The sequence below is a fragment of the Camelina sativa genome, chromosome 5, assembly GCF_030686135.1.
Source record: "Camelina sativa cultivar CO46 ecotype springtype chromosome 5, ASM3068613v1".
Classification (NCBI taxonomy): Eukaryota; Viridiplantae; Streptophyta; class Magnoliopsida; order Brassicales; family Brassicaceae; genus Camelina; species Camelina sativa.
This window is the reverse complement of record NC_141884.1, coordinates 39,697,281-39,719,122: the sequence shown is the minus strand read 5'-3', so window position 1 is coordinate 39,719,122 and position 21,842 is coordinate 39,697,281. Positions and strand designations below refer to the sequence as shown.

The 21,842-nt window shown below is 36.6% G+C and overlaps 6 protein-coding genes and 1 long non-coding RNA gene across 12 annotated transcripts; 5 read left to right on the top strand and 2 right to left on the bottom strand.

The window, feature by feature from the left end:
• Positions 1–1,096: 1,096 nt before the first annotated feature.
• LOC104788301 (uncharacterized) lies at positions 1,097–3,709 on the top strand. Its single transcript, XM_010514039.3, has one exon. It carries the CDS (start codon positions 1,353–1,355, stop codon positions 3,570–3,572), a length of 2,220 nt encoding a protein of 739 aa, XP_010512341.1. The 5' UTR covers positions 1,097–1,352; the 3' UTR covers positions 3,573–3,709.
• A 54-nt stretch (positions 3,710–3,763) lies between these two features.
• LOC109133144 (uncharacterized) lies at positions 3,764–8,058 on the top strand. The gene is made up of 6 exons (XR_015558026.1): positions 3,764–3,899; positions 3,981–4,042; positions 5,544–5,837; positions 6,083–6,279; positions 6,864–7,031; positions 7,710–8,058. It is a non-coding gene; the product is annotated as an uncharacterized LOC109133144 (long non-coding RNA).
• On the bottom strand, positions 5,129–7,222 carry LOC104789796 (flavanone 3-dioxygenase 3-like). Its single transcript, XM_010515442.3, has 3 exons — positions 6,839–7,222; positions 6,105–6,352; positions 5,129–5,959 (listed from the first exon to the last, which is right to left on the bottom strand). Exons 1-3 carry the CDS (start codon positions 7,088–7,090, stop codon positions 5,386–5,388), a joined length of 1,074 nt encoding a protein of 357 aa, XP_010513744.2. The 5' UTR covers positions 7,091–7,222; the 3' UTR covers positions 5,129–5,385.
• Positions 8,059–10,574: 2,516 nt separating the features above from the next.
• LOC104788300 (uclacyanin-3-like) lies at positions 10,575–11,615 on the top strand. Its single transcript, XM_010514038.2, has 2 exons — positions 10,575–10,841; positions 10,945–11,615. Exons 1-2 carry the CDS (start codon positions 10,682–10,684, stop codon positions 11,451–11,453), a joined length of 669 nt encoding a protein of 222 aa, XP_010512340.2. The 5' UTR covers positions 10,575–10,681; the 3' UTR covers positions 11,454–11,615.
• Positions 11,616–12,513: 898 nt separating this feature from the next.
• On the top strand, positions 12,514–13,223 carry LOC104788299 (uclacyanin-3-like). The gene is made up of 2 exons (XM_087451505.1): positions 12,514–12,688; positions 12,798–13,223. The coding sequence occupies exons 1-2, from the start codon at positions 12,526–12,528 to the stop codon at positions 13,151–13,153; spliced, it is 519 nt and encodes a 172-aa protein (XP_087307631.1). The 5' UTR covers positions 12,514–12,525; the 3' UTR covers positions 13,154–13,223.
• A 646-nt stretch (positions 13,224–13,869) lies between these two features.
• On the bottom strand, positions 13,870–17,571 carry LOC104788295 (uncharacterized). Of its 4 annotated transcripts, none has more exons than XM_087451502.1 (10): positions 17,222–17,571; positions 16,938–17,058; positions 16,039–16,148; positions 15,844–15,912; positions 15,559–15,674; positions 15,419–15,473; positions 15,156–15,276; positions 14,784–14,831; positions 14,588–14,682; positions 13,870–14,420 (listed from the first exon to the last, which is right to left on the bottom strand). In XM_087451502.1, exons 2-10 carry the CDS (start codon positions 17,020–17,022, stop codon positions 14,319–14,321), a joined length of 801 nt encoding a protein of 266 aa, XP_087307628.1. In that variant the 5' UTR covers positions 17,023–17,058; positions 17,222–17,571; the 3' UTR covers positions 13,870–14,318. The 4 variants fall into 4 exon arrangements, with proteins under 4 accessions (XP_087307628.1, XP_087307627.1, XP_087307630.1 ...); XM_087451501.1 differs by having other exon boundaries at positions 16,938–17,077; positions 17,222–17,562; XM_087451504.1 differs by having other exon boundaries at positions 16,938–17,119; positions 17,222–17,517.
• Positions 17,572–19,540: 1,969 nt separating this feature from the next.
• LOC104788294 (casein kinase II subunit beta-3) lies at positions 19,541–21,461 on the top strand. Of its 3 annotated transcripts, none has more exons than XM_010514032.3 (5): positions 19,541–20,009; positions 20,107–20,325; positions 20,434–20,543; positions 20,640–20,802; positions 20,929–21,461. In XM_010514032.3, the coding sequence occupies exons 1-5, from the start codon at positions 19,793–19,795 to the stop codon at positions 21,057–21,059; spliced, it is 840 nt and encodes a 279-aa protein (XP_010512334.1). In that variant the 5' UTR covers positions 19,541–19,792; the 3' UTR covers positions 21,060–21,461. The 3 variants fall into 3 exon arrangements, 2 of the variants coding, with proteins under 2 accessions (XP_010512334.1, XP_010512333.1); XM_010514031.3 differs by having other exon boundaries at positions 20,640–20,805; XR_015558025.1 differs by lacking the exon at positions 20,434–20,543 and having other exon boundaries at positions 20,640–20,805.
• The last annotated feature ends 381 nt before the right edge of the window (positions 21,462–21,842 follow it).

Below are 21,842 nucleotides of genomic sequence, written 5' to 3'. Positions count from 1 at the left end.
TTGCTAAAAAAATGAATATATCTATTCCTAGTCTTTTTGTTGACCTTGTCAAAATATAATTATCTTGCTTTTTCGTCCACTACCCGTTTATCTTTTGGAAAAATTCCAAAAAAAAACTTCAACTTATTTTAATTTGAACGTTTAATACCCATTTTGATTGGAATAATAATATCTGATATATTAAACTGATGTCAAATAAAATTTTATAAAAAATTGGTCGAATTGAACGCACGACTTAACAGATGTTAATTAACCTGCGTGACGGAATCACTAAACCGGAGTGAAATTTCAATAACACGTTTTTAAATAGATTAAGTGGCTTGGTGCAATGAGTGTTCATTATTTAAAAAAACTGGTAATACTATCCAGAAAGTTATTGAAAGCTTTGAGGAGAGACTGGACTTCAGTGGCATGCGTCGTCTGTTTTCTTCTTCTCACTTGCAGTTTGCTACGACCAAAACTTAAACCTAGACGACGATTTCAACCAAGATCCAAGGGAAACGCCGAAAATATCTTAAACACACACATAGAGCGAATTTGATTTTGAACAAATCCGAAAATATCTTAAACACACAGAGAGCGAGATTGATTTTGAACAAATCCGAAAATATCTTAAACACACACAGAGAGCGAGATTGATTTTGAAGAAATCCGAAAATATCTCAAACACATAGAGAACGAGATTGATTTTGAACAAATCCGAAAATATTTTAAACACATACAGAGAGCGAGATTGATTTTGAACAAATCCGAAAATATCTTAAACAAATTATGCTTCTATGTGATATATAAACAAGTTCAATTTTACTTGCAAGGATTTTGCTCATGTTGTTATGCGATAATCTAGTGATGTTAAGCCATATATATTATAAACAAGATGCATGTAACCTAGATCCGCATAATCCAACATGTGAATAGCCGGAGTCATTAACACCCATCTTCAGTAATTTTTCTTCCTGATCAGTGAAGCTTTGTTGTGTAATTGAGACTAGTTGCATGCTTTGCTTTTTCGGATATTTTATGGAAAGAAGAGTAATACGACGTCGTGTATTTTTAATATAATGGAGCAGATAAAGCCAAGGTCAATTCCGTAAATCACGGATGTTTGTGACAAGCGGGGGGCTTCGTCTTCTTCTTTTGCTTTATAGTTCAGAAGATAGTTTCCATTCTCACTCTTTCTCTCTCTCTCTCTCTCTCACACAGCTTTTTATTAATGTTAGATCTGTCTCTTACGTCGCTTCGAAGTCTTCTTCATTCCTTCTTCACATACCCCCAACGAATCCCTAATTTATCCAATTCCACACTCCGCTCCAGAGAAAGAGAGAGATCTATCTCAATCAAATTCCACGACAATGGCGTCTCCCAATCCCTACACCAAGCGTCGCTCTCCTCCTCCGCCGCCGTCTACCACTCAAGCCCGTTCCAAATCCACCGGAGGAGGAGGAGGATTCTTCTGTAAGTCTGTTCTATTCGCTCTCTTTCTCCTCGCCTTGCCTTTATTCCCTTCCCAAGCCCCCGATTTCGTCGGCGAGACTGTGCTCACCAAGTTCTGGGAACTCATTCACCTCCTATTCGTCGGCATTGCTGTTGCTTATGGTTTGTTTAGCCGTAGAACTGTTGAATCCCCTCTTGATTTTAGTCTAGATGAGTCTTCTTCTTCTTTGTCTTATGTTTCCACAATCTTCCAGTTTGATGAGAATCATCATCATTCTTCTGATTTTGTTGATGTGAGGAGGAGTGAGACTCGTTTGATTAATAATGATAATGTCAGTGCTCGAGCTCCTGTGGTTCTTAAATCCGAGTCTTTTGTTGTTGAAACCGAATCGGAAGATTCGTCTGGTGGTGGTAGTCAAACCAATGAAGTCAGAGCTTGGAGTTCCCAGTATTTTCAAGGTAAATCTAAGGTTGTGGTTGCTAGACCAGCTTATGGTCTTGATGGTCACGTTGTTCACCAACCTTTAGGCTTGCCGATTAGGAGTTTAAGGTCTGCTCTGAGAGATACTACTCCAGCTCCTGAAGATAACAATAACTCCTTTGCTGATGGAGCTGTAAATGGGGAAGCTGAGTCTTTGTTATTGCCTGATGAGGTCGTGGCTCCTCCCACTCCACCTGTTCCATGGCATTTTACACCTGAAATGATGGGAATGGGAGACAACTATCCTTCTGAGTTTTATCCTCAATCTGTAGATGAAACTCAATTTACGACTCGCAAATCGGCATCTTCTTCCCGGTCTTCTGCTTCATCGCAAACTAGTCTTGCATCCCATACTGAGAACAGATTCTCTCCTTCTCGTTCTGTTTCTCAGGAGTCTCTTAACTCAAATGTGGAAGAATTGGTTAAGGAACAGAGTCTTCAGGGTTCAACACGGTCTAGTTCGCCATCCTTGCCCCCGTCACCGTCTTTGTCTTCATCTCCACCATCGCCACAATTAGTGATCGATGATACTCACAGGCGTTTGCCAGAATTAGAAGTAACCGATGAGACTCACAGGCGTGCCTCACATTCTCGGCATTACAGTGATGGTTCATTGTTAGAGGAGGGTGTAAGGAAAGGCTTTGAAGATGAACTTGAAGGGAGCAAAGTCAGAGACAGATACAGGAGGATGGAACGGGGATCTAAATCACTTAATTTGACTGCTGAAAGTTCCCGCAGAGGGAACAAATCTCGCAGATCCTACCCTCCTGAGTCCATCTCATCTCCCGTGGATGACTCCACAACTAGGAGACGGAATCTTCAGCAGAAGAGTAATGGCCATTTGCTTGAAGACAATATCGGGAAAGGTTTGGAGGCCAACAATAACAATCTGAGAGTCAAAAAGGGAAGGAGTCACGACTCTTTGGAGCTACCAGCGGAAGACTCTGCAAAAGATGAATCTTTTCCTGCACTGGAGGTATCGCTCCGGCCAACGAATGCTAAAGCTTCAAGGCGTGCAATGTATTCTTCACGAGGGGAACGTGACGCTTTGCCGGAGAAGGATGTCACAAGAAACTTAAAAGATGACACTGTGCATTCAGATAAGCCCAGGAAAAAGGACCTTCGTGGTAATAATGATAAGGAATTGAACACAAATAGTCCGAGACTTGAATCACGTTCTTGGAGAGCTTCTAGTAATGTATTACTGAGAGGAAAGTCTGTGAGGACCATAAGATCTGATCGCCAAGGGAAAGATCTAAAGGCAGATGGAGATTCATCTGATGATCGGGCAGAAGCTAAAGTAGAGAGCCGAGGAAGAACTAAATCGAGAAGACAACGAAAAGAAGAACTATCAATTGTACTGCACCAGGATAAGAGTTCAGAGACTCGCGCTAAATCTGAGCCAGAAGAAGTTGCGATGGAAGAGACAGAGGCCGAGCAGCAACCTCAAGTAACTTTAGAGGAAGAGGAAGAAGCTGCTTGGGAAAGCCAAAGCAATGCGAGCCATGACCATAATGAGGTTGATAGAAAAGCCGGCGAGTTCATAGCGAAATTCCGGGAACAAATCCGGTTGCAGAAGCTCATATCCGGTGAACAACCTAGAGGAGGAGGAGGAGGAGGAGGCACTGGTATGATCAGAAACAGCCATTTCAGATGACACTTACCACCATTTATTGCTTCATTACTTGTATTATTATTGTAATTTTTATCTATCGGCATTGTTGATGAGAATCTTGAGTTGTCACTCTCTTTGTTTCAAGTTTATATTGTTGAATAAAATGAATTTCTAACTTATTAAATTGGAGTCAAAGTTATGAAGATGTGGACGTATTGGTTACAAAAAGGAAACTCGGGGGCAAAACATAATTATCCATGATATTAAACGCAGAGAGAACTCAATTGGATTTTGCAGGAATCGCCGGAGGGAGAAGCTATGGTGATGATTTCATCAACTCCTCTCTATCCAAGACTTACAGTTCTATACGTGAGTTCTTCTCTCTCTCTCTGAATATTTAGTAAGCTGGCTTCTTGGGCTAAGTAGGATTAAGCTTGTAAAATCTTGTAGGTGAAACAAAAGTGCAAACGATCGTTATGTTGCTCACTGAGTGAAGAACCAAAAGACCAAAGGTAAATTTGCAATTTTGAGTGATGGTTTTCTTGCTTTTTGGTTTGATTCTGGAGATAGAGCAAGGTACTGTGTGTGTGTTGGAACGAAATCGAGCTTTGCTCTTACATTCGGGTTTGGGAACATGTTTGCTTCCCTGTATAGTACAGATTGCAAGCATCGAGTATTTATGCTGTATATGATGGTAATTGTTCAAATCCCATACATTTGTGTTTTATCTGGTTGATGCAGTTTCCAAAATTGGTTTTTGCTTAGCTGTTTCAGTATCTAGTCAAGCTTCAGAAAAATTCGTGTTTATACAGTTTAAAGGATGTCTTTTACTTTTTAGTCTGTAGTTCTCTTTTTGAGAATTCAGAGTTAGTTTGTAGAATGTATTTTCAAATTCTTAGGTGGAAGTATGTAAGAGTTTTACCAAGTGACTACATTGATTTCTTCCCCAAACCTACTTAGGTTGGAACTTATGTGAGATTTGATCAAAAAACAAAAATTTGATAAACTTGTATCAATAATTCTACTACTTCTGATCTTTCTACGGAAGTCTTGTCACTTTGCTTTGTTGATCTTGTAAACGCCTATCTATTATAAACATTGATAATTAGATATAAATTTTGTCAACCAATTAAGAATCTAAGATTGGTCATGTGAGATAGGTTGTAAAGGTTATGAGACATTGGTAGACCAAGGACCTAACTAGTAAAAGTAGTAGAGTTTGTGCATGATAAAACAATGAAACAAAGTTACTTTGTTTTGGTGGTCCAGAAGGGAGAAAATAGCTCTTTCCTTCTCTACGGACCAAACTAGTACCTCTGTTATGGATTTATTGATAGAGGTAAGACTATGCCTATGTTCTCTTTGGTACTTTTGTTGTTGGACATGGTGCTGCTATTACTCTGCGTTTACTAAAAAAAGGAATACCTATTATTTCTAGTCTTTCTGTTGACCTGAAATAAGTTCTCAAAATATTAGTATCTTGCTTTTTCTTCCACTACCTATTATCTTTTCAGTTGAGTCTTTTACCCTTGCTGTTTTGATCCATTTATCAAACCTTGCTCTTAGATAAAAAAAACTAATATGACTCTTAACTTGGATAGAAGAAAAATTCTGGAATTTAGGTGGAGTACTTTAGCTTCATTCCCGGAGCATAATGATACACGTATATGATAACAGAGTATGCTTTTATGTGATAAAACAAGTGTAATTTACTTACAGGGATTTTGCTCATGTTGTTATGTGATATTAAGCCATAGATCATAAACAAGATGCATGCTACCTAGGTCTGCATAATCCAATATGGGAATAGCCGAGTCGAATTGTATGATTTTGGGGAGAGTCATGAACACCATCTTCAGAATTTGTTCTTCCTGAGTGTATCAATGAATCTTTGTTGTGTAATATCATTGCTAGAGATATAGTCAAGGAAATCTTTGAAGCTGAATTCTCCATAGGCAGCTGGTTTGTTTTCATTGACGAGCTGAGATGCTGGACTTATTTTCTTGTGCATAGGTAGACTGTGAAGACTTGCAAAAGATAGTCGCTTGAAATCTTTGTTCACTGTTACACGATGAACCACACTCTTGTATATGCCATTGCTCATGACTTCTACCTGATCACCCAACTGAACTATCAGAGCTCCTTCAATATATGGCACAGAAACCCAGTTGTTGTTGGAGTCCATTATCTGCAGCCCTTGGCTACTCTGGAGTAATATGGTCAGTGAGCCAAAGTCCGAGTGTGGTGGCATTCCCAAAGCAATATCTGGTTCGGGACAAGCTGGATAGCAGTTCACCGCCATGACTTGTGAGCCTTCTTCAATTTCTTCTTCTAAGTAATTTTTTTCCAGTCCTAGACTTTCTGAGATAGCTTCAATTAGTTGCTTATGTAGCACATGCGCTGCTTCTGCATATTTCCCCACTTTTTCCCTGACAAGAAAGGATATTTTTAAGAGATCACATCAGTTCGGAGTCCCAATGTTTTGATACATTTTGCTGCAAATAGGATTCTTATACCCGTCAAAAGGATAACAAGTTTTGTAGATAGTGCAGATGGCCAGATAGGTTTACTTACTTGTAGCATTGAGGGTTGGATGGCCACAAATCAATCCACTTTGAGAGAGGATGGGAGTAATGTTTGATGAAATCTCTCCAGTAATGAACTTTGTCTGTTGAATGGTTGAAGCTGGTGCCATACCGTACTGGCGTATGAACATTACCAGAACCCAGAAGCATCTTCTCTTCGACAGGTAAGTCAAAGAACTTTGTAGCTGCATCTAGCGCATCTTTCACCACTGATGATGATATTCCATGGTTTATAATCTGTAGAGAAATAAGTTTGGATCTGAGAGTTATGTGCTGAATTAAAGGGATGCAAATGATACAGTAGTGTAGTGTGCTTTTAATGAAACCGAGATACTGACAGTTTCATAAAATAAGAAGATAAGCATCTTCACATGGCTACATTTCTTATTGTCAATAAAGACAGTAACTAAGGACTTTGTTTTATTTGACGGTTTTTATTTGATTAGGGACTTTGTTGAGTTTGATATAAATGCTAAAAGACAAAACTGCCTTTCTCATAAAGCATACATCTAGTGTGACTGGTAGATGCTTCATGTACATTCCAGACTAGTCTTAGGGCCCGAGGAATGAAACACATGACTGAATTTAATGAAATGAGAAATGTAGACACATGAATAAGACATTTAAGCACCAAACATCTTCTTCATTTGGATTGTAATAATGCAGGACATGGAGTTACATAAATTGTATAGTGTATGTAGCCCAAAAAGAGTATTACATTACCTGAAAGAAACCAAATCCCTTGCAGGCCATTTTAATCTCATGGATGACACAGGGTCTAAGCAAAGGATCGTGTAAGAGGGAGAGATCAATGACTGGGAGTGTGATGGTATCTGTGCCACTGCTTGAACCGAGCATTGGTCGTTGTGAAGGTGGAAGAATGTAACGGGTAGGCACGCGAAGGACACCTGACTCGGTAAGTGCCATAGCACTGGTAAAGCAGTCATCAAGCACACTCTTATTTGATTCCTCCATTGGAATCTGTTTTGGTACTTGAGTTTATGTTTGTTGATCCCACCGTGTCCCAAGTTATAGTAAGCAAGCATGCCAAACCCATTTTTATATACACATGAAGATAACCTGATTTGAAAAAAGGTCAACATTACTACTTCTCTCTATAGAATACGGTTTTGGAAACTACCTGCTTTGTGTTCATATACATAAGCCATAAATGAATGGTTAGATCACTAGTCCAAATAAAGAATTCCCATTTGCTTATAGATAGGCCACGTTGGATTGAAAGGTATCTGTGAAGGGTGGATGACTAGTTGCATGTTTTGCTTTTTTGGATATTTTATGAAAAAAAGAGTCATCAATATATTATTGATAACACTATTCTATGCTTACAACTTAACGGTTTCTCTCTTTTTCCCTTTTATGCTATAAAAATATATATATGTATATTAAATATCTTTGAATTGTTTGTTTTGTTCTGTGTAAATGAAACTAGTACTGGTATAGATTCATGGGGGTATTACTTAAAAGTATGAACAATCAATGGGTTTTGGAGTTATATGAAGTTGAATGATGTTATCTGTATTTGGCTCAAAATCAATGAGGTGAAAAAGTGATGATTTGTTTTCTTGTGCCTCAGGGGAGACAAAGAAGATAGAGTAGAAAGAAAGTGGTGAGATTCAATGGAAGGAGGAAGGAGGAAGAAGGAAATGAACAAAAATAATAGAAAATAGGAAGTGGTGACAATTGAGAGATAGTTTCAACTTGGTGTGTGTGGTTCCAAAATTCAATCTGCCACTTCTTTTCCCAAAAAACAAAAAAACTTTCGTAAGCATCTTAAACTTTGAGAAGTCCCTTCTGAAACGCGTCAAGTTTGGCTTATGTCGGTGTTTGGGCCAAAGAATAGTAGCCCATCGTTTTTGTTATTCTATTGACCATTCTATTTTATTTTTGAGAAAATATCAATAAAAGCATGAAGTTAGCAAAAATATTAATTAAATTGACAATTTTTATTATTTTTTAACGTTAAATCGCAAATTTTTGTTAATTTTGCCAAATAAGACACATAGTTAAGTCAACTGACGGATATATTTTATAGGGTTAAGTCAACGTCGGTAAGATCCGTTAAACAGTAAAATGACGTCGATTTGTAATATTAAAAAAAAAACATGATATGGTGATTCGAACCTGCCACATGTTGGATGAGTTAATCAATACTTAACCAAACACATATTTATATATTTTTTGGTAATCTCTTATTTGGACTTTCTCCTTCTCACGATCGATAGAACCGCGTACTTATCAGTAAAATTTTCTTTCTTCCTCATTTAAGCGTTTCCATTGACCAATTCCAATATGATTTTTTTTTTCTATTTCTCTAATATGATTTATCAAATTTTAATTCTATCTCACTTTCTAGATTTCGTGGCGGAGATCACCATCTCCTCGCTGAGACATTCCAAGGGATAGCGGTGGAGTTCAGATGACGATTCCCACGGAATCCATTGGCGGCTTAAATCTGAATTTGAGAAAAAGCTAAGGTTCAAATTCTTCGACAATATATATATTTTTTGTTATGTATAATTGTCAATATACGCAGCGGCTCTGTTATTTTATTTTTAACTTACAAACGACGTCGTTTTACTGTTTAACAGAAGTTATCAACGTTGACTTACATTGTAAAATTCATCTGTTAATTGACTTAACTATGTGTCTAATTTGGTAAAGTCAATAAACATTTGTGATTTAACTGAAAAAATAATAAAAGTTGACAATTTAATTCACCATAAGCAAAGTTGAGCCTTTTTAAAAACGTTTTTACTATATAACTTCATGCATTTAATGACATTTTTCTCTTTTATTTTTATACACATTTTATTTATTTTTCCTTTCCTATGTGTTTGTGTATGGTGTAAGCTGTTATTCTCTTTCATATATATCTATATTGTATTATTAAGGCCTCAATATATATGTGGCCAAAATGGGCCATTTTTACTTGGCGATTATCCAAAGATTATTTATTACCTTGTTGGGCAGTTCTTGTTTTATTATAGGATTTTACCGTATTTTTGTGTTAATTTTCTGGTAGCTTTGTTCTGAAATGAGAGTGTCCGTACTTAATTATCTTCTTCATCCAGTCATTCTTCGTGACTATTTTTGTCCTTTTCCTTTGAATTCGATTGTTCATCATCCACGTATGCATTTTTCTTTCAATTTAGGAGAGTGGTTGATTGTTTGATTGGTGATGCTTCTGGTAAGTCATGGGAAGACTGTTCATTGAGTCTATTTTGGTTTCGCTTGCTGGTGGAAGCTAAGTAGGTTGTTTAGTAGATTAGATTGTTGTTATTTTTATTTTGATGCTCGTTGATAGTGTATTATTCTATGTGTTGTTGTGAAGAGTTTCGTTTCTTTTTGTTTGGTTTATCTAGTTATTAAGTTGATTTCTATGAATCTAAAAGATTAAACTGTGTTGGTCCAACCTCCATTTTGTTTTCTATGAATTTAAAATATACATAGAAATACCATTTTGTTTTCTTTTCCTGTATATTTCAAAAATTTTTTACTGGTTTTGATGTTTTGGGCTGATGGTTTATCTTAGAATCATGTCGATTAAAAATGTCTTGATAGTGATATTTCTACGTTTTTAATATTTTGTCATCAAAATACTTATGTTCTGGAAAATTAAATAAAAAAAAGTAGGCTTATAAAACTGGATAAAGCCCACATAATTTCAAATTAGAGACAAAGTCCACAAAATTTATAAAAAATTATGCTGAGGTGGAGCTCTCTAACGAGAGAAAACTCTGCTATTATATATATGATTTTCGAATAACATTTTTTTTGGTTTTGTTGATCAAACAACATGTCAACCATTTATATTTCTCTGGTAGGTTTGGTTTCACACGTTTTTATAATAAAACAGCCGCATTTCAAAGATTACAATATTCAGAGAAATTTTTGGATTTTCTTACTAATATTGTGTTTTAGTCAGCGAATCCTAATTATTATTATTTATTTTATGGGATTCTTTCTTGTTCTGTCATTGACCATTCTATAGTAGGCATCCAAAATTTGCAAAATGGTTTTTGTCATGAAACACCGTATCGAATCTCTGTACTTCTAGTTTTACTAATTATAAAAGAGATGAGACAACGTGGTAGCCATTTCCCTGGTTTTTTATTTGTTTTCTAACCATATGTTAAAGGTTTCATTTCGATCATTTACTGCTCTTAAGTCTAATATATGCGACATTGTCGGAAAAAAATTTACCAGACATATAAGGTATCTCCAAACATTCTAATTCAAGATTTGATCAAAGTGATACAGTTTTTTGAACTGGTTTACGTACGGTAAATATACTTTTACAACAATGAAATTTAAATAAAGATATAAATCAATAGCTGACGATTTTGATGAACTGAGAGTTGGCAAATTGATCAAAGCCACGACTTCTTCAAACATTGCTCTTTATTAACAACTCTCTCTCTCTCTCAGTAATCGTCATCGTCGTCCTCATAGCCATTTCACCCTCTCCCTCATCTCTCTATCAATATATAAGTCACCTCTCCCTCATCTCTCTTCATCAACTATCGTTTTACATTATATATCTCAATGGGATCAACAGCGACGGCCGCTCTCTTTCTCCTCTTAGCGGCAGTCCCTGCCGTCTTCGCCGTAACTTTCAAGGTCGGCGATACTTCTGGCTGGACCGGTGGTATCGATTACACGACTTGGGTCACGGGAAAGACTTTCAGAGTGGGTGACACTCTAGGTAAATTAATAATAATGCTTGTGTTTTTCACCCCACATAGATTACTTGCTTTACAAGAAACGCTTTTTTCCCCTAACAAAAGATAATTATTTAATTCTTTCAGAATTCATATATGGTCCTTCACACTCGGTGTCCGTGGTTGATAAAGCCGGCTACGATGGCTGCGACAGTAGCGGATCGACACAGAGCTTCGCCGATGGAGACACTAAGATCGATCTTAAAACCGTAGGAACAAAGTACTTCCTTTGCCCTACTTTTGGTCACTGCCTTGGTGGCATGAAACTCGCTGTTCTTGTCCTTCCCACCCCTTCTTCTCCACCTTCCCCTCCTTCTCCATCATCCTCGCCTCCTTCTCCACCGCTTTCCCCTCGCACTCCGCCCAAAACCAGTTCGCCTCCTCCATCTACATCTCCGTCCAAAACCGGTTCGCCACCTCCATCTGCATCTCCACCAGCCAGTGGCACACCGGAGTCAGACGAATCAATGACCCCTCCACCGTCTCCATTGACGCCTACGCTGTCTCCATCGCCGCCAAACGCGGCCTCTAAGGGAGTCATGAGCTATGGACTGATTGGAGTGACGATAATATTGATGTACGGTGTTATGACCTAACTAAATCACTGCATGGTGGAAACAGAGCATTTTTTGCTCGATACATCTTTTTGTTCTCGCTCGGTCTTTGGAATCAGAGCATTTTTTGCTCTTTGTGTGTAAACGTAATTTTAGTTTTTCATTGGCCATTTTTTTTTATCTATTTATATTTTATTCTTATCATTTTTCCATATTTCACTTTAAAAGAATATATATGTCACACTTTTTCAAAAAAAACAAAGAACTATAATGTTTCCCAACATTCAAGATCGTGTTTCATGATAACAAAGGCTGGCCAGTTGAACTAGTCATGTTCACGTATGACTTAAAAATACTAGTTGAGGATTTAAGAGTAATTAGGTCAAACGATTCCAATTGTCAAATCTTCTAATTGCATCTAAACAAACTCCCAAAACATTGATGTAAAGCTAACGAAACCCAACACTGATAGAATAAAATGAAAATCTGTAGAGCATAAAACATATATAGAGATAACATAACTTACCGGGTTTATTGATAATATTTTGTTCAGACGAAACTCACTCTAATTTATCAAATAATAAAATAAAAAAACGAAATATTTCTGTTTCACAACAAAGGTTGTGTTTTTGAGTGGGAGAATTTCATATGCTTATGAAATATTATTTTGAGTGCGTTTCTGATAGTAAAAGAACTCATGAATCTTCTAATCTTACTTTCTAACGCATTTTATATGGTAAACTTTCGTGTCTTCAATACATCATATATATATATATTCATTTTTTAAATTTTAAATATCGATTTTACAAGAAATAAAATTATCTCCCCTACATGTCAACATGTCATGATTAGAAAAGACTATTGAACGATTAAAATTGACTCATGGATTGTTCGCCATTACAAATAGAAAAAAATATTTGAAAAGAACAAAGATTTGGTAAACATCATAATACCAAAGAGTTTAGAGCAATATATATATATATATATATATATATATATATCAAAGGTATGACATTTTCAAATATCTCACGTCACAATTTAGCCTCTTCCTCGTGATCTCTTATCTCTATATATCTTTCACTTTCTTTATCTATCTCATACATTATATATCTCGATGAGATCAATCACGGAGGCTGCTCTCATCCTCCTCCTCCTAGCGGCAGTCCCTGCCGTCTGCGCCGTAACTTTCCAAGTCGGAGATAATGCTGGTTGGGCCGCTGGTGTCAATTACACGACTTGGGTTAGTGGAAAGACTTTCAGAGTCGGTGACACTCTAGGTAAAGGATTTTTTTTTTTTTTTTTTCATTTAGGTTAAAATTTGTTCATACCGATCACTTGCTACACAAGCTAATGATTTTTTTGGTTTACTCTTTATGGATCAATCAGAGTTCAAATATGGTCCATCACACTCGGTGTCCGTCGTGGATAAACCCGACTACGATGGTTGCGACAGTAGCAGACCGACGCAGAGTTTTTCCGAAAGAGACACAAAGATCAATCTAACAAGAGTAGGAAATATACACTTCATTTGCCCTACTTTTGGTCACTGCCTCGGTGGCATGAAACTCGCTGTTCCCGTACTTGCCGCCGTTTCATCAGCGCCTTCACCGTCTCCATCGGCGCTTTCGCCGTCTCCATCCTCGGGAAACTCAAAAAACGCTAAAAACGCGGCGTCTAAGAGAATCATGAGTTATGGAAAGATTGGGGTGACGATGGTGTTGATGTACGGTGTGATTGGATAATTCCTACCAGTCGAACTAGTCTATCTTCAACTGCTCTTCTTGTGTGTAATAAATTATTTCCTTTCTTCATTACTTTTTTGTTTACTGTTTATCTTTTCTCTTATTCTTTTTTTCTTTAACTGGTCATGGACGTAGCACAATGCGTCATTGTTATCATGTTATACATGCTTACTGCGTAAAGTAAAATCGTAGCTCATTACCAAAAAAATCTGAGAATTCCACTTTTGTCCTGTGGGTTCTTAATAATATTTGCCTAATAAACTGTGGAACATAATTTAAGGAAATACAAGTTGAAATATATCTACTCCAAATTAGCGGGTCAAAGGACGGCTTCAAGTGATTTAAAAAAACCAAATTGTATAAAGACAGAGAGCGTTGTATTATATTAACCCATAGTACACTGTAATCTAATAATCGCAACTTGCATTTTGTGTAAAAAATAAACAAATTTAGTTCCAACAGCAACATTTACATTTGACTACTGTGAAATATGCACATCTATGCGGACTCGGTTTTATTAGTAATATATACGAACTGGTAAAAGATAAACAATCAGTGTGGCCAATATAGACTAGTTCACTGTTTAATTGATTGTACGAGTACGGTAAATGATACCTATTGTACGGTCTAGGGATTGAGCCAGTCCATCGCAGCACACAACTTTGATTTGAAGCAGAGCCGATCAACCAATAAAAAAGGTGTGTGTGAAAAGTTAATTCGAGAGAGATAAAATCAAATCATATTGAATAAGGTCATGAATCAAAAACATTTGGTCGAGAATCATATTTTAAGACCTTTTTGGGGTCTTCTGAGTACTACTGGAAATGTAACCAAATGTATTATTAGCCCAAACACCAACTAACCAACAACGTTTTGCAAACGCCGCAAGTTAGAAAAATTGACCCCATACGAATCAAAATTTAAACGTTGTCTCATAGAAATAACAACCTAATGTCCCAGATTTCATGGAACCAACACTAATATAGAGGAAACCGCAGAAACCAGGACAGGAAGATGAAGTGATGAGCGACCGAGAGCTAGAAAGAAAGAGAGGATAGACAAGCCTTGTCTTCTTTTTGCTTGTTTGCTCTGTTGTTGTTTTTAGGCTTTGATATAGTGTTTCTGAGGTGTTAGATCTTTCTACTTACATGGTAAAGCTATTTTGCTACTGACTGAGAAGACTGTATGATGGCAAATCTTCAAGGCGTGTAATGTCTTCAACCATAATCTCTCTCTCCAGTTGCCGCCTTGTCGATTTCATTACAGTCTGTCATTCAGACGATTATCAGTTTAGCCACAATTCATTTGGTGAACTTATGTATAGGCCAAGATAAAAACACCAAGAAAGTCAAAATATATGAAAATTAAAGCCATGGTTCTTCAAATCTAAAAAACTTTCTGCGACATTAGAATAGGTTACAGGAATACACTTACATTAAATTCCATGTATGACGCCCGCATGGAAAGCCACTGCTGATCCATCAGCTTGAAGGCAATGCAATAAAGAAGGTCAAACGCAGATTCGTTCACTGCTTACAATACAACACAAGTCGTAGGACATAAGCTTAGTAATCTAACTCGTGACAAGAGAAATAGTCATGAGATATAATCAGAATTATCAGAAATTTACCCGAAAGGAATCTCAGAAATGTTTCCCCAACAATACTTCGTGGTTTCACTGTAATATCACAGGGTATCTATTGTTAGTATACACAACTAGACTAAATGTTCCTGAACATGAGTATCTCAAATAGTTTCCCCAACAATACGTCGTGGTTTCACTGTAATATCTATTGATGTTACTGAACATGAGTATCTCAAATAGGGTACTCAAAATTAACTACCAAATGCCCAAGGCAAATACCCAATTAGAAGATCAAAACTAGGAGTGGTTATGCTAATTAAACTAGCTGTTGCCATATTGCTGCCTAAAGCAAATAACCAAAAAAAACAGCAGGTTCACGATCTATGCAATCATGGAAATAAATAAATGTGGTTATACCTGCTTCTAAGTCAAGCATCTGGATGAGCATGAACGTAATATTGATTCCAGCAACAGCAAAGGGGTATTCCCACACAGAACGATCCCCAACCTGTTTCCTCAAAAGGTCCTGGAAGGATTTCTACAGGAAACAAACAAGTAGCACAGAAACTTTACAATGTCATAAACTAGTAAAAATATTATATGTGATGGTAACAAACAATCTACAGATACGGTGCCATTGGAATTTAATTTAAAGTCGAGACAGCTTTATAGAGGCTTACCGGGAATTTCCTAGCAAAGTACAACAAGTTTTCAAGAGATATGAAACCACCACCCCTGCGAGATGCAGTACCGGTGAGTCAATTGGAAGAGGAAAAAAACGTAAGGATAATGACAATGAGATGAGAGACTTTGACATTACCTAAAATCTGTTGACGGATCTTTGCCCTGCCAACCCATTTCTTTCCACTGATTGGATACAACACCGTGTAGCTCTTTTTCAGGGAAGGCAAGTTTCCAAAGGTCCTTCAAAGCTTCCTACACGCATATTGAAATAGCAGCCAATATTTTAAGTAACGCAGGTACAGTCTAACTTATGAAGCGCAGGTAAACTTGAAACAGCTACCATATCTATTGAGTGGCATAATAAATTCGTTTCGAGCAGTCGTTACAAATAAACAATCCTCTAAAGGAAAAAAAAGCATACCTGATGATGAGGTATTGAGCTGTCATAGGCAACATCAATGCGGTTCTGCAACCTCTCAAGGCAATCCTCCTGAAACAATTCGACAAATAAGGCTAGTAAGTTATAAAAGCTGCTATTAGAAAACATCAGAAAAACCAGACGCGAAGATTGAAAATGGATTGAAGAGAAGAAAGAAAAAAAAGAGGAAAAGGAAACCTGAGCAGGTGTAAGATCAAAAGAAGGACGGGCATCGCTATCTCTTCCCTGAGCACAAACACATGAAAGGCCACGGCCTAACCATGCTGCGGATCCAGCAACAACCTCAGCTGCAATTTAATAATTAAAAAATTGAGAATAATGACTAAGTCAAACAACAGATTAAAGAGAGCTTAAAGACAGAAGAAATGATATATTAAAAAATGTCTCTAAGAAAACGTGAGACGCAAATTCTTATTCGGTTTAAAAGCATAAAAAAAAAACATACTCAAAGACAGAACGGTGAAAACTTTCAAAGTAGTGAATTCCCAATAGAAATGGTTAACATTATCATCATCCATTATGATGAGCTTTGGTTTCGTTTGACAAATCAAAAACGGAAGCATTGAAACTCTAAAAGTAACATAAAAAAAAAAAGACGGGAAACGCGAATTATAGTAATCTCAACTGGCGGCTATACACCTCCTCTTAAACAAACAAGAGAAAACGAAACGAAAACAAAGCCATGGAAACAATTCGTTAGTAGAATTAAGAGATATATGGATTTTGACTAAAAGTAGCACTTACAGAGAAGATCCACACACATAATTAATCTTTATGAGATGAGCAACAGAAGCAAATCGCGAAACATATAGATAGATCTCTAAAAATCTCTAATCTCTAATCTCCAAATTAAAAAAAAAAAAAAAAAAAAAAAAAAGGCAATCGCCAGCGAAGAGAGAGAGAGGGAGAGAGCTTAAGAAAGAGAAAACGTGGATAAAGTGAAAGAGATAGAGAGAGAGAGAGAGAGAGAGAGAGAGAGAGAGAGAGAGAGATGAAAAACGCGTTTGTTTGTTCCATTAAGAGAAGAAAAAAAAAAAAAAAAAAAAAGAGTGATGATGAAATAATATGTAATTTACCAGATGAAGAATGATAAACGCTTCCTCGTTCGAGACCTTGTGAAATCCGCCTCACTGCTACGAACGATCCTCCTCTATCATTCATCTCTCTCTCTCTCTCACTCTCAATCACTCCCTTCCACTGCTCAATCACCAAATCTCTTCAATCAGAAAACAAATACAGTTTTCGAATCAATCAGAATCTGATCGAACACAGTCGCCAAATGCGAATCGCGTTAAAAAAAAAAAAAAAAAAAAAACTCAATCCATAGATAGAAATAGAGAGAGAAAAGAAAGTAAATTACCGCCGGAAACGAACAAATCGGGCGTCACTGCTTCCGAGATCTACCGATCGAGTATCGCTGGAAAGCCTCGTTTAAGGCGGCGATTAAGCTTTTTTAATCAGATTCGCTGGAATTTATTATTATGAAGAAGATTCGGCCGTTTCGTTTCTTCTTCTTCTTCTTCTTCTTCTTATTTGGGTTTAAGTGACACAGAGGGAGGAGTGTGGAACAATCGCTATTAAGGAAAAAAAAAAATAATAATAAAAAAAAAAAAAGGGAGAGAGAGCTTCTTTGTAACGGAAAAGTGTGAATGACTCTCTCGTGCGTGCGGTCATCTTGGGGTATTTAAATTCCGGGTCGTCAACAACAACAACAATCTTTCTACTAATTTGCATTTTTTATTACTAGTCTTTTATTTTTAACCAATTTCTTCTAGAATCTGTGATGTGTGCACATCGTTCGTTATTACTGTTGTGTAACATAATACTAGTAATTACTAGTATATGAAAACGTTACAAATATATAACTGAAACTAGTACTATTGGTTTGAGTTTCTTCTAGAATAGAATACATACAAACATCCTTGGTGATTTTTGGATCTATTTAATTCGGTTTAACCAACAATATGTTTAATTTTGGCTATTTTTGTTTTTCCTTCTTCTATTATACACTAACAAACCATTGAAGAGTTTTAACCAAAATATCTTCAGCGGTTATGCAAATGATTAGGCTATTACATTTTTATTACCTTCTCGAATAAAAGAAAAAAAAAATCCCATTTGAGTAAATAAGACAAAATACTACAAATCTAACAAATGCTATTCGCTTTCGATCTAGTTTTTTGTGTGATTTTTGAATAGTAATAAAGAAAGATATCGAATCTGAAACTGGATTTTCGTCAGAAGATAATACTAGGGTTTGTATAGAAGTAATAATGTTGTCTTACAAAGCTAATCACATGGAGTAAGTGCGATCTTGGTCTCATCTCTCATGGGGGAGAGGGAGACAGTTTCATTACGGCGTGGGCCAATACTATGACCGGTATGGTTTTACTATAGCCGACCCGCGTGTTAGCAGTAGATTGCCTTTTCCTTTTTGTTCGTGTGATTAGAGACATTCACTTACTTATTTGCATATAAGTACTATATCTCAATTATTTGATCCTTACGTTTACTGCTAAAAAATATAAAATAAAAGATAGTATAGGATTAGTTCATTACGTTTAATGCAAATACATTTACGATTGGAGTATACTAAAACTCAACTCGGGAATTGTCAAAAGTCGGTGTCACGAGGCATGGCCGCATGGCTACTTTCTCCGACAAAGTCTCCGTTTTGCATAAAATGTTTCTAGATCCCAAAGATTATGGGTGTCAAAAGTATATTACAGTGTTTTAAATTAAAAAAAAAAAAAAAATTGTACAGGATACAGAAAAATAATCACCATATTCAAATCATTATCTTATCAATCAAATTTGTATATTATAGAGAAAAACAAACTTATTTAACACATAAACGAAGAAATAAAAGATATTATTTGATGCTGAACCCAAAATATACATAACTTCTCTAGTATAGACTCAAGAGTCAAGAGTCTTCAAAATAACGATTTGCTAAGAAAATATACGTCGATCGTTTCACTACTTTTGATTTTTAGTATTTAGCAGCGACAAAAATATTCATAATATATAACAAGTTTTTATGCAGAGTCGTGAACCACGTACGCCAGCACAAACTCGAGTACCTTTGATTGAAACACGATTTAACTCTAGACTACATTTTGTATAGCTCAGTTCGTGCTATTCATGTCCGATTTTTTAATCAACTAGTATCATTAACTTACTTTCCTTGATGTTCACGATAAATTTATTATTCGATGACCTTTGTTCTGTACTCCGGTCTAGCTCTGTTGACCAATGCATGATAAAACCTTTCGTTTTGGTTAAAAATTTAGGGAATCCATATTGTGTGGCCGACCAGTATTGGCCGACTTTGATGGAAGCAATAACTACCTGATTCTAGCTAATCACAGTTTTTTTAGTTAGGCCCATATATATGTACACGCTATCTAACAAGTTCGCAATTCTGACGAGTAATCCAGTTCAGTTTTAACTTCCAAAACTAATGTTTTTAGTAGTTCATCATACCCCAAGTGGTACCAACAACGGCTACAAGTTACAACATTCAAACAAAGCAAAGTAAAGAAGCCTGTTTATAGCTTTTAGCAAATAGTATCGACACAAACTATTTGCTTACAATAAATTATCATCATCACACACACAAGGCCCAATCAGAGAAGCCCATTGTATAATAAAACTAACAAGAAAAGAAAAAAAAGACAAAGAGTGGGAGAAAAATCAAGAAAGAGAGACTATCTTTACATCTCCTATGTCCTGTCTTCCACTCTGTAACCAAAAAAGTTGATATAAAAAATTTAAAATTAAAAATTTTAAAATTAAAATTAAAAAAACCAAAAAATGAGAAAACCCTAGATTTCTCCGTCTCTCTTCATGCCTTTCTATCAAAGCTTGAGAAAGTTTGAGACTTTGAGAATCTAAAGCTCCAATTTTTTTGTTCTGGAGGAATCGAATTATGTACAAGGAACGTAATGGAGGAGGAGGAGGTGGGTCGTCGAGATCGGAGATCCTCGGTGGAGCAATTGATCGGAAACGAATCAACGATGCACTCAACAAGAAACTAGAGAAATCTTCAGCTTCCAACACCACATCTAGGGTTCTCACTTCTTCTAAAGACAAAGATCCCTTTTCATTCACATCTACCTCCACTGCTAAATCTCAGCTTCCCGATGGTTTGTTTCTTTCTTTCCTTCTTTCACATCTTGTTGTGGTAGGTTTAATTTTAATAGCATTGTTCTTAATGATTCTTGTTTTTTTTTTTTTGGGCAGTGGAATCTGAAAGTGATAGTGAAGGGTCTGATGTAAGTGGATCGGAAGGTGATGATACATCATGGATCTCTTGGTTTTGTAATTTGAGAGGCAATGATTTCTTCTGTGAAGTCGATGAAGATTATATTCAAGATGACTTCAATCTTTGTGGATTAAGTGGTCAAGTTCCTTACTATGATTATGCTCTTGATCTCATTTTAGATGTTGAATCTTCCAACAGTAAGTGTCACCCCTCTCTCCCTCTCTCTTTTTGCTTAAACTACATTCTAAAAGTTAGAGAGTATCTTATTCTTTTGTGTGGGGGGGGGGGGGGGGGGGGGGATTTAGGTGAGATGTTTACGGAAGAACAGAATGAAATGGTTGAATCAGCTGCTGAGATGCTTTATGGTCTTATTCATGTTCGTTACATTTTGACAACTAAAGGAATGGCTGCTATGGTTTGTGTTTACGTTTTGGTGCTTTTTTGAAACTTTCTTTGTTGTTTGCTTAACGAGTAACGACCTCTCTCTCTTGTTACTGATCTCTCTGTCTAGACTGACAAGTACAAGAACTGTGATTTCGGGAGATGCCCGAGAGTTTTCTGTTGTGGTCAGTCTTGTCTCCCTGTTGGACAATCCGACATCCCGAGATCGAGTACTGTTAAGATATACTGCCCAAAATGCGAAGACATTTCTTACCCGCGATCTAAATTCCAAGGCAGTATCCTTTTTCTCTGTTCATAATTTTGCTTTAGCTCGGCTTTTGCTTGAGTTGAGAACACACTCTGATGATCTTGAGTGTGTTATTGTATCTTAGCGTTTTTCCCTTAAATGACTTATGCAGATATTGATGGAGCTTACTTTGGAACCACATTCCCTCACTTGTTCCTGATGACTTACGGGAACTTAAAGCCGCAGAAACCGACTCAAAACTACGTCCCTAAAATCTTTGGTTTTAAGGTACACAAACCATGATGCCTTACCGCGCTGCATTCTCAATGGTGACTCGGTTTTTGCATCCGGATGAGCAACGGAAAACGATAGCTGCGGTTTGAATGAACGAACATACATCAATCATTGAGTAAGAAGAGGATGAGAGCTAAAATGAAGTTGGAAGATGGAATCTTGAAATAATCTACTATGAATGAAGTTCCAAGAAAACTTGTAAGCGCAACACAACAGCCTGGCTCTTTGAGGGAAATGAAAAGACACACTTATCGGGGTTTGTCTCCGAAAAGTTTATCCCCAGTTAATTGGGTTTTTGTTTTTTAACTGTTGTTTCCCTTCTCAGCTTATTATTATTTGTCTTTCTAATTTCATGTAAAACCTCAGAAATTGTTTCTAATCAGAAGAGCCTCTTAGTTTATCAGTCAAAAAGCGTGTAACTTTTTTTTTCCAGTAAGAGATCGTTACCAAGTTCAACTAAATTTTGTTTGTTTAAGACAAGCGCATCCCGGTTTGAACAATTTCATTTTAGAACAAATCAAAAATTAAGAATTTATTCACCGTTTCTGTTTAGGTCCTTAGGAAATGATCTGAACTACATATGTGATAATCCAACATTTGTAATAGGTTGGTAGGTAGTATCCCAAAGCCTGAAAGGGGTGTTATTTATAACGTTTGTCTAGTTCTAATGCTAATATCAGAATCAGAATTGGGGAAAGAAAGCAAAAACATCAAATTCGCAGATACACTTAGTAATGACGCTTTATATAGATTGATCGGTAAAGTATTAATTAGTACGAGGGAGAGTACTGT